Source organism: Patella vulgata, chromosome 7 (assembly GCF_932274485.2).
Source record: "Patella vulgata chromosome 7, xgPatVulg1.2, whole genome shotgun sequence".
Lineage (NCBI taxonomy): Eukaryota > Metazoa > Mollusca > Gastropoda > Patellidae > Patella > Patella vulgata.
Window position 1 is genome coordinate 9171636 of NC_065885.2, and position 18270 is coordinate 9189905.

General features: G+C 34.6%; 1 protein-coding gene across 1 annotated transcript in view; it reads left to right on the plus strand.

The window, feature by feature from the left end:
- The first annotated feature begins 444 nt into the window (after nucleotides 1–444).
- The window catches only part of LOC126828860 (multifunctional procollagen lysine hydroxylase and glycosyltransferase LH3), a 43791-nt gene continuing 25965 nt past the window's right edge, over nucleotides 445–18270 (plus strand). Inside the window, exons 1-2 of the mRNA XM_050558936.2 lie at nucleotides 445–822; nucleotides 17227–17315. Of these exons, the coding sequence (XP_050414893.1) occupies nucleotides 747–822; nucleotides 17227–17315 (165 nt within the window). The 5' untranslated portion in view covers nucleotides 445–746. The remainder of the gene's footprint in view (nucleotides 823–17226; nucleotides 17316–18270) is intronic.

Below are 18270 nucleotides of genomic sequence, written 5' to 3' on the forward strand. Positions count from 1 at the left end.
ACTCCGTACATTTTTAAGAGAGTACGAGGGAGCCATTTTTGAAGCTAATATCTATGGGCGATCAATTGAAAAAATTACAATTAATGAATGGATGCATTCGTCAAATCGAAAATTATCATTTTATATAGCCCTCTCTCTCTCTCTCTCTCTCTCTCTCTCTCTTCAACATTAGATACAACTTGCTGGAGCTTTAACGTCTTCAAACTTCTTATTGTGTCTCGACGATCAGTTGAATAAATTACCATAAATGAATACAGTATTACTAACTTATAATTCCTACGTACAAAATTCCCTTTAACTTTAAAAACAATCAACGAATTCAACTAACATAATGCCTTGCCTCGTGTGACAGTTAGCACGAACAACGCTGACAAGGGGACGCCCACTTTCCGATTGGTTGCGCCTTCTACTAGAGGTATTTCCTTGCCAGAATACTTTATCGACTAGTTTTGGCGTTGAAAGGATTTCTTGTGGAAGCGTTGAGAACAGTAGTACGGCTGTCAGAGAGAAGAGAGTGAGGTGGTGGCTTGAACTCTATATACAAAAATTAGGTGTCGGATTACTTCCAGACATCTTATCGGTGATGTGGCAACAATTCTACGAAGAAATAAAACCATTCATGTAACAACAACAAACTTTAACCGCTGCAAAAAGTTGAAATATTCCAATTGATTCGTGTGACCTGCAAATACAGATCAAAACATTATTTGGAATTTTTTGGACTTTCAGGACAATTTGGAACCAAAATGCTTGCGTTTTTGGCTGTCTTGCTACTGGCCACTTGTGGCATTGATATAGGGTCATCGTCCGAATTAAAACATGGTGAGTTGACCTATTTGTAAACTTTTGTTTATTAGGGATTTGTAGGCCTATGTAGATGTGGGCTTACAGGTTTTGTACTAAGAAAGATGAAACCTGAAAGAAAGCCTCACCTCAGCTTACTACTAGTCAGGAATTTGAAATGAAAAATATATCATAAGATCTACAAGATGTCATGGTTTGACTCTCTATGATTTAAATGATGTGGTAGAGGGGGTATAATAATAATCTCTGTATTTTTTTTACTCTATGCTATATTAATAGACATGCGATAAATGAATAGACTGCAGAATCGTAAGTTATTAAATGAAAAAAGACCCCAACAAATAGCTATTTTACCCAGCCCAGCTGCTTTACAAATCATATTTTTGCTTATATCCAAAAACAACAAAAACAGATTTGATGATGATCATTATTAATAAAAAAAATTGTAACGGTATTCAGTTCTCTTTCAATGCAACACATTGAATGCATCCGTAGATAATGTTATGATGAACTGAAAATCAGATTTGTAATAGGGGTTTTATGTGTATTTCAATGTGAGTTATTGGTAAATATGTATATTGTATTGTGGATTATTTGTGCATACATCTAGCCAAATGCATATTATAACATATGCATTATATATATTTTTCACTGTGTTGTTGGTACCCCCCCCCCCCCCCCCCCTAGACTTGTGTATATTGTTAAGTTTATTGGAGAATACACAAGATACTTGTGTATATTATTATAAAGTATGGGTTTTATGTATATTTCACTGTGAGTTATTGATAAATACACCATAGGTGTTACATATTAGTATGGGTTGTATATTTCACTGTAAGTTATTGGTGAATACACAACAGAGGATGTATATATAGTCTATGAATAGATGATGAAAATATGTAGTACCTGTACATAAAATATCCAGTATTCTTTTGGTGTTATAGTTCTCTTATTAATTGTTGATAAATACTGTATAAAATGTATATTTTATCATAGTTAGGCTACTATGTGTTTCTGTATTTGGGGAGGTTGGAAGCCGAATGGTTAGCGCGTATGCATGCTGTATCATAAGGTCTGTCATTGAGTCAACTGGTGTGATTTTGATTCCCGGTTGACAAGGTACACGACAAGGAGTAGGGTCGCCTGTCCAACCTTGTGGTTTTTCTCAGGCTCCTCCGGTTTCCTTCCACCACTAAAGAACAGCGCACAAGCAAGTTATTGAAATAAAATTGAACCATATGTTAGTGCCGAAATGACCTAGTTTGTGTCGAGTGCATGTTACACTCCCCCTCTCTCTCTGTGTCTCTCTCTCTCTGTCTACCTCTCTTATTTAAAACATGTGGTTTTTTGACACCTTTAACCTGAAGATTTACTGTTTGATATAATCTATTGTTATATATACTTAATTATAACTGATTAAATACTTCTATAAACTATAATAGAACAGGTGTGACTTATTGATATCCTTATAAACACATATAATGAATCTTTGATGTATCTTATAAAACAATATAAAAACAAGTTAAAAATGGTTTAACTGATAATTTTAAAATAATTACCTAATAATTAGTTTTTAACCAAAAAAAAAATATATATGAATGATGCTATTTATTTTGTATTTGGTGCAGTATTTGCATTTAAAATACAGATGTGACGTCAATCATCCTTTGATGTTGGCGTACCATTATTGGAAAGAACTTGCCAATCGTACATTATCTATACTAGATGAAATATTGGACTCGCGTGACGTATTTCAATGAAAAGCACGTGCGGGATACAGTCTGTATTTTAAGTTGTTTAATGGTCTCGAGCTAAAGACATTGCGTAATATGTTGAAACAACACTCGGCTAACGGCTCGTGCAGTATCAAAATATTACTTAATGTCTCGCTCTCCACCATTAAACCACACATTGATAATGCCCAAACTCAAGGATGATTTTTATACGCTGTATACACCCTTGGTTTACATGTAAATGACATTAACAAGGCTTGCCTAAACTATTATTAGTTGCAATCAACAGATTTATCAAGGTATATGTTTGAATGAAATGTATGTCTGAATTGCGTGACTCCGGGAAGCTGTAGTATGGATATATATATGTAAAACATGATTTTAACCAACAACCAATAAAAATGCAGCCTCTGGCCTCAGTTCCGCAAAGCATTCTCGGACTTAAGTTGAGAATTACTCAGAACTGTTCGCCTTGTTTTAACTAAAATAGGACCCTTTATAAAGCCTTTCTTGTTTTAATGTTATCAGTAAGAAACTATGTGCAAATTTTTGTGTTTCTAGATCAAAGATTGAAAGTTGAGTAAATTATTAACTTCAGTCAGTTATATAGAGGGATTACACGTGTTTTCCTTTTGGGTTCGTGGCTTCCGATTGTTAAAACATTGATTGCGCATCTATCGTAGCAATGTATCTCTGTGTTAAAATTATATTTGGAACGTGTTTAACCAGTTCCATCACATATGTGATAATGACTGGCACCAATATTGTCCTTTCAGTTTCGGTAATATCCATGACAGTTGCTCCAGTTTTGGTAATATCCACTTTAAATTTCAAAAATGACAATGTCTGCCATACAAAGAACAAGTATGTTATGGTAAGCGCTGTAATAACGAAGGACCTATGTTAAACACTACCATATGTTTTAAGTGACGATTCTATTTTAGATACATGTATATATCCCACAAGCTGGTGACAACACCCAACAATTTATAATGTAACATATAATTTTAATTTAGTTTACATAACGTAAAAATTGAATTCTTAAAGTAATATCAGTCCAAAATGTTTTTGTTTCATTCAGTATTTACAAAGATGAGTGAATTGAAAATTTGTCAGCATCCATTGTAGACCATATAGTATAGGATATAGGTAAACCACCCAACAACTTATGATGTAACATAATTTTGATTTAACTTACATGTGAGAGAGAAAGAGAGAGAGAGTGAGAAAGTTTAATATCCACTAACACAAACTAAGTCATTTCAGGGCTACACATGGTTTAATTCTATTTCAATAATTCACTTGCGCATAGGGGTCTTTAGCAGTGGGAGGGAACCAGAGGACCTGGAGAAAACCCATGAGGATGGACGGGCGACCTTACTACTTGTCACGTACAACCGGTGAAACGAAACCACACCAGTTGACTCAATGACAGACCTTATGATACAGCGCACACATGCTAACCATTCGGCCATCCAACTCCTCAGATCCAAAAGGACTTTCGTTTATGTATATTAAAGTCTTAAAACGCCATTTGAGGGATTGGGGAATCCTTTACAAACTACATACAATATTGTGAATGTTTAATCTCTAAAAGAAATATCAATCAAAAATGGTTAAGTTCCGTTCAATGTATACAAAGATATGTGGAATTGAAAATTTGTCAACATGCTGCATCCACGGTGGACGACATAATATAAAATTCACGAATAGGACCCCTTAAAGCGGAAATTGCAAATTTTTAAGTTATATTTTTAAAATTTATTAAAATAAAGCCTGAAAATAAACAGTCCTACCTTGTTAAAGAATAATCCTATTAATCCTATAATTCACTATTGCCAGCTGAGAAATTGGCAAAAATATCATTTTCCTCTTCATTTTCAAACGTTTGGATATCGCTACTCCATGATGGAGAATAGAAAACAAGGGAGGTAATTGTGTTATTATTTCCTGTGTAAATGAATCTTAAGTGTGAGAATGACACCTATGATCGTATAATTGTGAGTTGACAACCTATTGAGCAAAAGACATAGAAATAATTACGTTTTGACTTTCTTAGAAAATTTGCAATTTCCGCTTTAAATTGTCCCTTGGTGGATTATTATAACTCGTCAACATAATTCTTTGTGTCAAATGTTGGAAATTTGGATTTTTTTTTCTATGGTTACATATGCAGTTTGAGATTTGGGGGGAATTTTTCCCAGGTGGCTTGTTTCGGGGTTGTGACTGTGTGTGTCTTTAAATACATATACTAATGTCCATAAGAAAGTATACACTGTGCATTTTATGCTGCATCAACCAAAGTTGTTTTTCCATGGTATATGTATTTGGGTAGAATGTCAATTTGTTTCACATTTTAATTTTGCTTAGAAATGTTGAGTTTGGACACAAGAGACAAACTCAGTAATGCTTTATCAAATGTTTTTAATCTAAACAAAACTTAGTTATACTTTTAGTGTGTATACTTTCTTTTGGACATTAGTCTATGTCGAAACTTCTATAAGTGTCATTTAGTTATTGAATAGTAACACTCTAACACTATTTATAGAATAACAATTGCTGGTTTATAAAAACACAAATTTATATGGAAAACAATCACTGAGTTTATTTCGCACTACGTTTCAACAAGTTCCTCTTGTCGTTCTCAAGTAAATTTACTTACTTGAGAATGACAAGAGGAACTTGTTGAAACGTAGTGTGAAATAAACCCAGTGATTGTTTTTTTTCCATATAAATTTGTGTTTTTATATTATATGTTCAGTTACTAAGATTTCAATTACATGCAACGTTTGCAAGATGATACTCTCGTCTTTATCAAGTAAAAAAAATATGTGATAAACATGTGAGTATCATAGTCGAAACGTTGCATGTTAATAAACTAGTAATTGGTGTTCCATAAATAGTTGTTAGTGTCTTTAAATATGGCCATTTTGGATTTACTTCCGTACATATTTTTTTTAAGTCTGTAACAAAATCAACGCTTAAAATACTTCCTGTACATTCGCCCGATTTAACATAGCGCCACAGTTGATAATAATTAAACCATTCACAAAATATTATCACCTTTTTTTTATGTCAAATTTAAATTCAAAATAAAAACTTTTTTAGGACATCATCTGGTTTCCATTATAAAACCACAAATATAATTTAAAGAGTCCTGAACACTGGAAAGAAATGTTATGTGTAAATATTTTATAGCATGTATGTATGATTGAATAGAATTAATTCATAATTTTCACCTGATTATTAGGTTAAAACTTATACTTTGATTATTCTAAAATGGCTCCTTTTTTATGCCCACATGGAAATGTGGTCGTACATTGCCAATGCCCCTGTCTGTCGAAAGTTATCATCCGATCTGTATGAAATTTATTTGCATCATTTAAATTAGTGAATCGAAGAAGCCTATTGGATTTCAGCAATTTCACTTAATTACTTCTAGAATGGCCCTTGTTTCACTTTGTAGTACATGTATCTTGTGAACCCTCAAACTAGGAAAATTATAATCTGATTCGTTTGAAATTGTCTTGTAAATGCCCCAGATTACCTTCAAACGAATAAATATCCGACAACCCTTGTCGACTGCTCAGACGATTTAGCATTATTTGAATTAGTATACTGAAGAAGCCTATAGAATTTCAATAATTTTTGCTACTTACTTCTATAGAGTTATGGCTCTTGTTTCACTTTATAGAACTTTGTGAATGCTCTGACAAAAGTTATCATCCGATCCACATAAAATTTATATGCATTATTTAAATGATGAAACGAAGAAGCCTATCGAACTTGAACAATTTCCATTAATTAGTGATAAGAGTTATGGTCCTTGTTTCACTTTCTGGATCCTTGTGAACGCTCAAACAACAAAAGCTGTCATCCTATTTGTATTAAATTGATATCATTGTCTTGCAAATGCTCCCATTATCCACAAAAGAATAAATATGAGACAACACTAGTTTTACAGCCCAGTAAGAAAATGCGCAAAAACCATGTGATTCCAATTTAGTATTCACTGGTGTCTACTGATAAGTTCATAGCTGTGTTTTTCTTTATTTAGTTTGAGTCATTCTATATGTTTCTATGACTAGTCTCTGCCCACGGTTGTATGCTTTCTGACTTACCATGTTTTTATATTGCAAAATTCTAATATTTTTCATATACATTTAGCCAGGTGTGCCGCTATTTTTTCATGTGTTCCAAGGTGTGCCGTTGGCAAAAAAAGGATTGAGAATCACTGCTATAATAGAACAAACAAAAAATGTATCGAGACAGGGCCAGTGAAGGACTAAAACTAAAGATAATCCGTAAACCAAATAAGACATGTTGCACCATTCTAGTGTTGGTAGGACATGATTTTTACAGTTAATTTAACATGAAATAGACACAACCTGTGACATAGTATATAAAATAATACCCATGTGTTACTTACTGTTTTACTTATACAAACACAACCTGATCAGCAGTAAATATTCGTTTGGCCACCAATATCACTGATCGGGGCGAATTAATTACATGTAGCTCTCAATATGAACTTTTATTTCTTCTGCTAAATAACATTCCGCAGTAGATATTCGCTTGGCAACCAATATCACTAGTCGGGGCGAGTTAATTAGCTCTCAATATCAACTTTTATTTCTTCTGATAATTAAATTCTAAAACATTTTTTAAATTATTAAAGGGCATTATGGAAGATTAGATAAAGAGCCTGCAGTTCTCACTATAATAGTTAAAAACTAGATAATGTAAAGGGAATATGCTGAAAATTTTAGTCAAATTGCTTCACTCGGAACCAAGATATTAGCGGATTACTAAAGTCGGTAAGATAAAAAGAAACATAGTCTCAATTATCCATTGTTGCATTTAATCATCAATGAGCGTTGAGCAGTAGATCGGATTCAAATCCAATAAAAATTAAACACATAAGATGGCATTGAGAGTTGATTAAGGTCTTTTCATGTTAATAGGCAATAGGCAGATTTAGCTCTTGCATAATGTATGTTTAAGAAAATGAATAAAGGTGTTTCAAGTATATCTATATTAAACATATTTCCTAATTAGTGTGAATGGGTGCATGTACATAAAATAGTATGCAGGGGCATAAAATGAGTAAAAGGCACCAATTCTGCCAGGACCAATTTGTATTAATACGTCCTATGAAAATAATGCAAATGGTATTGTTGCCATTTGATGTGCCGTTGCATGTAAAACTTTACTGGGCGTGACCTTAAAGGTCAGTCATTTTGTACAGTGTTAAAAGGTTTTTGCATTACCTCTGTGAAACAGTTTGATACAATCAATGGGGGCTGTATACCCCAGCAAACAATGAGGGCCATATACATGCACAAGCAAACAATGATACATACATCAACAAACAATGAGGGCTGTATACATGCCCCAACAAACAATGAGGGCCGTATACATACAACCAACAATACACTGATGACACACAGCTTCACACTGAACTTGATGCCATCTCACAGATACCATCCATCAAGGTGATAGAAATGAAATAGAATGGGGTTTAACGTCCTACTGTTCTGCTCCAACCGGAATTATAAAGACGGAGAAATGCTATACAGTGTGCTATGAGGGAAATTTTGGCCGGACAACGGCACTCTGGTTCACTCTCATATCAAATTCCAACTACCAAGGGATTTTTTAAGTGCATGGCAATGTGTACACAGGACCTTGGTTTTTCGTCCCTTGCCAGACCCGTTGTCTTGTACTACTGAAAAGGCCAACACTAGGATCGATCACGGGATAATTGGTACCAGACAGCAACCACATTGATCAGCAGTGAATATTCGCTAGACCGTGACAATCACTGATAAGGATATCATCGATGTGACTTAATGATACATTATGGGAGATTTTTATAAGGAGTTAGCCATTCTTGCTATAACAGTTCAAAAATAGATGATGAAAGAAGAATATATTGAAAATTTCAGTCAAATTACTTTATTCTGAACATAGTTATCACCAGTGTAATTTTTGACTAGAAATGGGATTGAATTCCATCTTCACCGATTCTTAGTATGGCCGATCGTTTGATTGACAGGCGTTAACTCCACCTACATAATCTCTGCTGTCTTTTGTCTGCTGTCATCATATCCGATGTAATCATAGCCAATGACATGGTTTGTTACAGCGAGTTCTTGGCGTGCCATGCACGAAACTGTGCATAAACCACTAGAAACGTCAACGCTGGTTGATTTATCGATGTCTGACATCATAGTTTCAAAAGACACCTGTATGACCTCTGACGTGACTATCTAACCTCTAGGTCCCGTGTTCGATCCCGGTGTTGGCTGAGAAAGTTCATCTGGATTTTCTGGCAGGGTTCACCCTTGTCAGTCGTTCGGATGGGACGAAAAACCAAGGTTCCATGAATCCATGTACAGATTGGCATGCAATCCTGATGACATTTCTGGACCAACAACGGGATCAAACATGGGAATACCAGGTTAGCAATCCACAGCAGATCCAAACACATTATAAATGTATAAATGTTATATTACAATAGTTAAACTATAGTTGTAATTTGACAGACTGCCCATTTAAATAGATTATGATTGTAAATATTGATATTTTTTTAAAGATACACTATGAGAGATTTGATAAAGAGCTGCCAATTCTCACTATGATAGTTAAAAACTAGATACTGTAAAGGGTATTTTCTGAAAATTTCAGTCAAATTGATCGACTCTGAACCAAGAATTTAGCAATTGAATTTTCGGCCTAGCCTCGATCATCATTACTAAAGTCGGTACGATAAAAAACATAGTCTCAATTATCCATTTTTGGATTTAATCATGAGCTGTAAATTGAATCCTAATCCAGTAAATATCACAGGCTAGCGATGACATTGAGAGTTGATTATGGTCTGGATAAGTTAATTAATGTCTAATTAATAGTTTATATAATATTTCCGAACTTAAGAAAGACCTGCAATAGGCAGATTTAGCTCTTGCATTTAAAAGTATGTTAAATAAAGTGGTAATTTGACAGATTGCACTTTTAAATACATTATGATTGTTTGTAAATATTGATATTTTTTAATGATAATATTATACACAATGTAGGTTGAGTAGGAAAAGCACATTGTATACATGCTTGTGAGTGACTATACTGCGCTGAAGGAGGGGGGGGGGTGGATGGCTAAATGGTTAGCGTGCGTGCGCTGTATCATAAGGCCTGTCATTGAGTCAACTGGCGTGGTTTCGAATCCCCGGTTGTACGTGGCAAGGAGTAGGGTCGCCTGTCCAACCTCGTGGGTTTTCTCCGGGTCCTCCGGTTTCCTCCCACTGCTAAAGACCCCTACGCGCAAGCGAATTCTTGAAATAAAATTAAACCATATGTTAGTCCCGAAATGACCTAGTTTGTGTCGAGTGGACGTTAAACCCCATTTCTCTCTCTGAAGGAATCAATGATATCCAAATAATGAGTTACACATTGCCAAATATAGTTCACTTGCCCCTGCTTCATAGTGGAAATCAGAGTTGATTTAATTTGTTTCTAATGATATATTATACAAGCGCAATTACAATATTCAATATTCAAATCGTAATATAATGAAATATAATATGCCACATCTGCAGCATGGGTAATGCGCCACTTATCACGTAAGGGTTAATATGGATTTCTGACTTGAAGAAACTATTTGTATGATACATGTTTATATAGAATGCTAAAGATTGATAAAGGGTTAATATAGGTTGATAAAGGGTTAATATAGGTTGATAAAGGGTTAATACTGATTGATAAAAGGTTAATATGGATTGATAAAGCGTTAATATGGATTGATAAAGGGTTAATAGAAATTGATAAATGGTTAATATAGGTTGATAAAGGGTTAATAGGTTGATTAAAGGTTAATATAGGTTGATAACGGGTTAATACTGATTGATAAAAGGTTAATACGGATTGATAAAGGGTTAATATGGATTTTTAAAGGGTTAATAGAAATTAATAAAGGGTTAATATAGGTTGATAAAAGGTTAATATAGGTTGATAAAGGGTTAATACTGACTGATAAAAGGTTAATACAGATTGATAAAGGGTTAATATGGATTGAAAAAGGGTTAATAGAATTTGATAAAGGGTTAATATAGATTGATAAAGGGTTAATAAAGATTGATAAAGGGCTAATATGGATTGATAAAGGATTGATAAAGGGTTAATATGGATTGATAAAGGATTGATAATGGGTTAAAACAGATTGATAAAGGGTTAATGTGGATTGATAAAGGGTTAAAACAGATTAATATAGGATTAATATAGATTTATAAAAGGTTAATATAGATTGATAATGGGTTAATATAGATTGCTGACTTAAAGAAACTATTTGTATGGTATGTATGTTTACTGGGTTAATATACAATGTGTGTACGTGAGAGTGTGTACGTAGTCCAGATGTAAATCTACTTAAAGATAAAAACAAATATGGCAGTGGTTCTCATTTTGTGCTATATTGATGTAGATATTGTCTAGATGATTTAATAGAAGCCATTTGTAGTCTTAAATTCATTTTGTATCAACATACAGATATTTAAATTAATGGAAAAATAATCTTTTGAAAATTAAACCATCTGCTGCACCCATGAATATTGCCTTGTAACTGCTATGCTTACACCCATGAATGCATCTACCCTGTATTGCAATCTCTACATTGATTCCCATTTCACCAAAGAATTAAGTTCAAGTCACTCCTATTTGTCTTCAAAGCCTTATACAACCAAGATACATCTTATATATATATATAAATAGAGGGAGGGGCTAGGGGGATGGGAACACCCCCTGAAAAGCGGGAATAAAGGGAGGGGTGTGGTGGCGGGTGGCAACACCCCCTTAAAAGAGTAGCAGAGGCTGGACAGGCCGGTAGATCTGTGTAGCTGTTGGATCAAACAATGATGCCGGCGGAAAAAGCAATGAGTAATAGATATTTAAAAATCCCTGCACAGCACCAGTACAAAAACAGACTTAGGTTACACGAGCGGTGGTTTATGTTCTGATAATGTTTCACTTTTAGGCTAAAAGACCGAAAACTTATGAAGATGAATAAATCACCTCATTTGAACCTAAGTCTGTTTTTTTTTGGGGGGGGAGGGGTGTTACTGCTGTTTTTAAATATCTTATTATATGAAAAGTCTTGTAAAACCCTATACTACCAGCAAAAATCTCTATTCTGAAAAAAACATCCTCTAAAAAAATATCCAGCTATAATAAACAACCCTAACTCAAATCATTCTTGCTTCAAAAAAACTGATCACTTGCATGAATTGTATATATATAATATATATAAACGTCCCATCACCATAAGCATAATTAATATGCTAATTTATCAAGTCCAATCATTGTTGCGAAGCGAATGTAATTTGCTCTGAAATGATGGTGACTAGTCATGAGAGAGAATTCTTTTCATCTGTATGTATACCAGACAAATCAAATATAAAAAAAATTGAAGTTATTGGTGTATTAGACATTTCACACAAGGGTTTGTTTGTTGGCTTGCAGACTTATTTTTTGGGATTCAGGGGGTCACAGTGGCTAAATGGGTAAGACACTGGCTCGCTAGCCTGGAGGTCAGGTATTCGATCCCTGCATTGGCCGAGAAAGTTCATCCAGATTTTCCAGCGTGGTTCCCCCTTGTCAGTGATGCAGGAGATAGGGCCTGACAAGACAGCTGTCTAGTTGTTCGGATGGGACGAAAACCAAGGTCTCGTGTACACATTGGCATGTACGTAAGAGATCCCTTGACAGTTGGAATTCAATATAAGAGTAGGTCATAGTGCTACTGTCCGGGCAAAATTTCCCTCATAGCACACTGTATGGCGTATGCCAATCTTCATTAGCCCAGTTCGGAGCAGAACAGTAAGACGTTAAACCCCATTTCATTTCATTATTTGGATTCAAGGGTTTTCTTGTGTTGGCTTTAAAAGGGCTTCATCCCTTTCACCAAGAAAATAAATGTCGTTAATGGGCCCCTCTTTAATCTAATCGTGTCCAAGCTGGAAGATTATTTACCGTTGATACTTTCGTTTAGTGTACCGGTACTTAACTGAATGATGAATGTAGATACAGCCATGAAAAATGTGATATTGTCAAGAAATTGATTTCTTCATTGAGAAAATGCTAATTCCTTTGAAAAAATTTCTTGTTAATCGGACGAGCATTTGTGGTCAAAGTAACTCAGAAATATTTATAGAACGGAGATCCAGCTGTTACAGTTTTGAAAGGATTTAAATAGATTTTGTTTTGACTTGTTGAAACTGGTTTTCTATATACACCCACATTGAAATATATCTGATTGACTTTATTTTTTTACACACTGTTTAAGGTCGGGAGACTAAGAAGTCTATTAATTTACAGCAATTTCCGATAATTGCTTCCAGAGTTATGGCGCTTGATCTCTTTGAAAAATATTTTGGATGCTTTAGAAGTTAAAATGAATATCCGATTAAGTTTAAATTTATACACAGTGTTAAGGGTCATGAGACAAAGAAGCCGATTGATTTTCAACAAATTTTGATAATTACTGCCAGAGTTATGGCCCTTAATCACTTCGAAAAATCTTGTGGCCGCTCTAGAGGCTAAAGTTAATATCTGATCCTAACAGGATCCTAATCATTTTCAACAATTTCTGATAAGTACTGCCAGAGTTATGGGCCTTGATCACTTAGTGGTTGCTCTAGAGGCTAAAGTTAATTTAAATTTGTCAAGGTCACGAGACACACAATCGAAACAAATTCTAATGATTTCTGATAATAACTTAATGTGTTATTATTCGTAGTATGGTTTTTATGTGCTGTGAGCATATGTTTCGTTGCCTGGCAACCTATCTTTGATAATTGGAACAGCTAAATCTATGATAATGTTTTGTATACTAAATGTGATCATGGAGCAGAACTAGAAGCCAAACCAATTCTAATGAATTCTGATAATTACTTAATGAGTTGTTACTCTTAATCAGATTTTAGTGTATTATAAATGTTTCATTACCGACAAAAGAAAAAAACATGTGACAACTCTTGTTGACTGCCCAGACAACTTAGCTGCTGTGGGTGTATGTTTCGTTGCCTGGCAACCTATCTTTAATTGATTCACATTTTTTTTTTCTTTTTAATAGTTTAAGTGTAAAACTGGAAATCATAAAAGCTACTATTTTCGTTTTTATGCAAACTCATCAGGCAAATTTCAAAGTGAATTAAAGAATCTGATTAAGATACAGATCTATATTTCGTTTTCGTTTCTTTATACTTTCGATGGCCTACACTACATGAAGATCTGACCGGTTGTAGTGATAGGTCGCGTCAGAGGTCATATGAGAGGATTTTGACCCTATGACGTCAGACATTTGATTAACCAATCAGCATTGATGTTACTAGTGGATTACCCACAGTTCCATGCAAAACATGCCTAAAGCTCGCCGTAACAGACCGTTTCATTGGCTAATTCCTCATACCATTCAGAACACGTCAATGATAACAACTTTTCCAGATCCAAGTGTAGTAAAGACAAGTAAAAGGAGATTTTGAACTATAAAAAACGAAACGAAATAGGATCTGTGTTTTAATCAGATGGCTATTAAACATTACAGATCAAAATCGGTTGAAATACATTTTAATCTTGAAGGACAAGCGAGTAGAAATGTTAAACTCCATTTCATTGCATTTGATTTTGTGATTGGGCACTATATTGAATTACTTGTTTAAAACTCCGTACCAGATCATAGAATCAAAGACAACATCGAAACTTTATTTTGCTTTATTCAAAATATCATGTATTTGGTAACCCCTGACAAGGACAGCTGTCTAGTCGTTTGGATGGGACGAAAAACTGAGGTCCCGTGTACACATTGGCGTGCACGTAAAAGATCCCTTGACAGTTGCCTCTGTCCGGGCAAAATTTCCCTCATAGCACACTGTATGGCGTATGCTCGTCTTCATTAGCCCAGTTCGGAGCAGAACAGTAAGACGTTAAACCCCATTTCATTTCATTTCATTTTGTAACCATAGAAAGAACAAAGGCTTCCCTATGTTAGTCCCAAAATAATCAGTGTTGGGTTGACGTGACATTAAACCCCATTCTAAGTTTGATTTCTTGGTTTATCACCAATATTTAATCATGATGGTTTTCTAGATGTTGGACATTGAACCATGTGGTGCCACTTGTACCAAAGGTTGTTTGGATGTCGGACATTGAACCATGTGGTGCCAGTTGTACTAAAGGTTGTCTGGATGTCGGACATTGAACCATGTGGTGCCAGTTGTACTAAAGGTTGTCTGGATGTCGGACAGTCAACCATGTGGTGCCAGTTGTACCAAAGAATGTCTGGGTGTCGGACATTGAACCATGTGGTGCCAGTTGTACCAAAGGTTGCCTAGATGTCGGACATTGAACCATGTGGTGCCAGTTGTACCAAAGATTGTCTGGGTGTCTGACATTCAACCATGTGGTGCCAGATGTACCAAAGATTGTCTGGGTGTCGGACACTCGACCATGTGATGCCAGTTATACAAACTTAAACAAGTTGAGCCGCTCAGGTCCAAAGGATTAAACTGTTGAATCCATCCCTTAAATATATATATATGTTAACCAGTTTTGTATTGGTAGAGTTTATTTCCAGTTTTGTAACATCCATAGTAACACAATAAGCACTAGTCAATTTTATCAGTAAATAATTTTAAACCACCGTACTGGTTGTTCAAAGCTAAGTCTCGCTCCTCCATTTTTAGATTAAATCAAAATATGGCTGAACCGTCCTATGGTTCTAATCTATTTAATATAGGAAAAATCTGATGCCATCGAGAGTTAGTTATGGCCTAAAGAAAGACCTGCAATGGCAGATTTAGCTCTTGCATAATGTATGTTTAATGTAAACAAAAAGTTTGAAAAATCCAAGATGGCGAAAATTCAAAATGGTGGCCAGAATTTCCGTAAAATGAATGATTTTTATTAGAAAATTGTCAATTTTCTGTTTTATATAGCTTATAATATCTCTTTTATAAGGTTTTCAGAGTCACTGAACTTGAATAAAAACTCAAAAATGAATGCTGAAAATGATGTTACTGATAATGCTAAAAATGATGCATCCGACCCTCCATTTAAAAATAAATGCTATATTTATATTGAAAGTTGTGAAGTTGATAAAAAAATTACACATATGATACCTAGGATAGGACAGGCGTATCTTTGCTCCGTGAGGTGAACGAAAGGGTTCTCTCCAACCAGGCTCGAAATTTCTTTCTAGAGTATATCCTGGTGTCTTTAGCTTATGCATATATCTTAATAATTCATCAAAACGGTGTAAATTCATGACTACGCAAGAACATTAACTAGTTTAGAGACCCCTGAAACTACCATACTCCTTTTGAGTGTAAATCCCTGAAAAGGGAGGCGAAAGGTATTATGTTAAAACGTGTTTCAAATTCCCGCATTACTTGAATACTTTAATTACATGTATCAGTAAAAATATGCCATATAAAATGATAATTTGTATATTATTTTACAGTTACTTAAAATAAAAAAAGTTTCCTTTTTATCCAATGAACAATTTATTGTTAGGTCGTGTAGAAAGATCTGGTGTTAAAACGTGTTGCAAATTTCCATATTACATGTACATGGTAGACTTTATCATATAAACAGTTGGTATTTATTTTACAAGTATAAAAAATGTATCTGTTTTATCCAATGAACAATTTATTGTTAATTCGCGTAGAAAGATATGATGTTAAACATGTTACAAATTAACAACTGGTGTATTAGTCGAGTAATTTACAGCTACAAGAAAGCTTACGTTTAATCGAAAATTCCAATAAACAATTTATTTTTAAGTTGAAGGGAGGGCCCTACGGATGAAAGACCATATTAAATGCTGTTTAAATGTGTATTTTCATAAACTTTGTATGCAGATAGATTATTGTACTAAAGGTTCGTCTAGATAGAAAATAAAATTTTGTGTGAAACAGGTGTCCTGGAAAAAATGGGTTCACTACCATCAAATATCTGCTTCTACAAATTGTATTTGTCCCTTCTAAGCTAATTCCTGTGCGGAACAAACCTTTCCGTATCATCGGAAATTCCAATAAATAATTCATTTTTAGACATTAATTTTAAATTTAGTGGCTACGAAAGCCCTATATTATGATATATCAAAAGCCTTAACTTGCGTGATACTCACCCATCCTAACTAGAAATTCCTTTTTCGGTAATTTTGGTGGCTATTTTAGAAATTGGACAGAACCCCAACCGAAAATGACATCACAGGAGTGTCATAATCACAAAATTGTCTTCAGTGACAAATTTTGACACAGAAACGACCCGTCCCCAAATATCGTTTGATTGTGACACACTAGCTGATCGTTCATTAAGTTGGTTGCCTGCCTCGCCGACGTTCAACACTTTAAATTTGACAATCTACTTCAGACTTTATGAAGGTTTCCCTGATGCGCTGAATTTCAATGAAATAACGGTGGCCATTTTTAAAAATGGCCATCAAAATGGAATTTAGCAAAGTGACCCGGAAGTCCATCAACCAAATTTCAACTCTTCAGCCACCAGGCTAACTGGAAATCATGGTTGAATTCATTTATTAAGTTGGTAATGATGCTCTCCAAAATCCGAGGTCTGTCACTGGACTATTCTAGGTCTTGACGTGTCTTTAAAAAAAAACAAATCTGTTTTTTTGTAGATTTATTGGCGTTGACTGTGGCGACTGAAGAAACCGATGGATTTAAAAGGTTTATGCGTTCAGCCAAAAAATATGATCTTAATGTAAAGGTAAGGTTAATTTATTTGTGGACAGTTTCTTCATGTCTTGTACATTGTTGAAACGCATGTCTCGCTTATTTAAAAGTAAACCAGGCCTGCAGGGTTGGCATGGAAATTATATTAAGAAGTTGCTGCAGTTTACAATGCATGTCTTAATGTAATCTAAACATATCAGTTCATTTTCCATGGTTTTAGGCTGGTCTATCCAAATAAATAAACTATCTTTAGATCTAGACTCGTTCATGTATTAAATATACTATCTTTATTGTCCGTCATCTTTCGAAAAAAGGAGACTAATAAATGGGTTTGTCTGTCTTTTTGGAACACAATTACTCTACCAGTTGCAGATACAGGTGTCACCCCCCACCCCCCACCCCCCTTCCTTAAAGATGCCTTCCCACGGACAAACTGGTTAATTTGATGATGTATTTGGACTAAAAACATATTCAAACTGATTATTCTATCTAAAAATTTGCTTCAAATCCTTCTTAAAACATTATATTTGCAAGGAAATATCCCACGATATAAAAAAATCTACTTTAAGAAGCCATATTTGTCACCGAACTTGATAGAGGGAGGGCCCATTTTCAGAAAGTATTACTTACTGCCCATTTACCATCCATATGAAACCTAAGTAAATGCTCGGATTATTTTCTGTCAACTTCTTTTTCCGTCATTTAATTGCAGAGTCTGTTGTATTATTAACCCCCTCAATGTTACCAAAACAGTCTAACCATTTGATCAAGAAATAAAAACCGCTCCCAAACTCAAGCTGGCAGACAATAAGCCATCTGGCTGACAGTTAGCGATACCCTGACATTTTTGCCCAGTATTTTTCTAGTAAGACTGAGTGTCTCTACTTTACATATATACCAAATTTGCCACATACCTATTGGAAATAACAACCCTGTAAATTATCTCGTGAGAATGTGTTTTTAAGTTAGGGTATAAAACATTCGCTTAT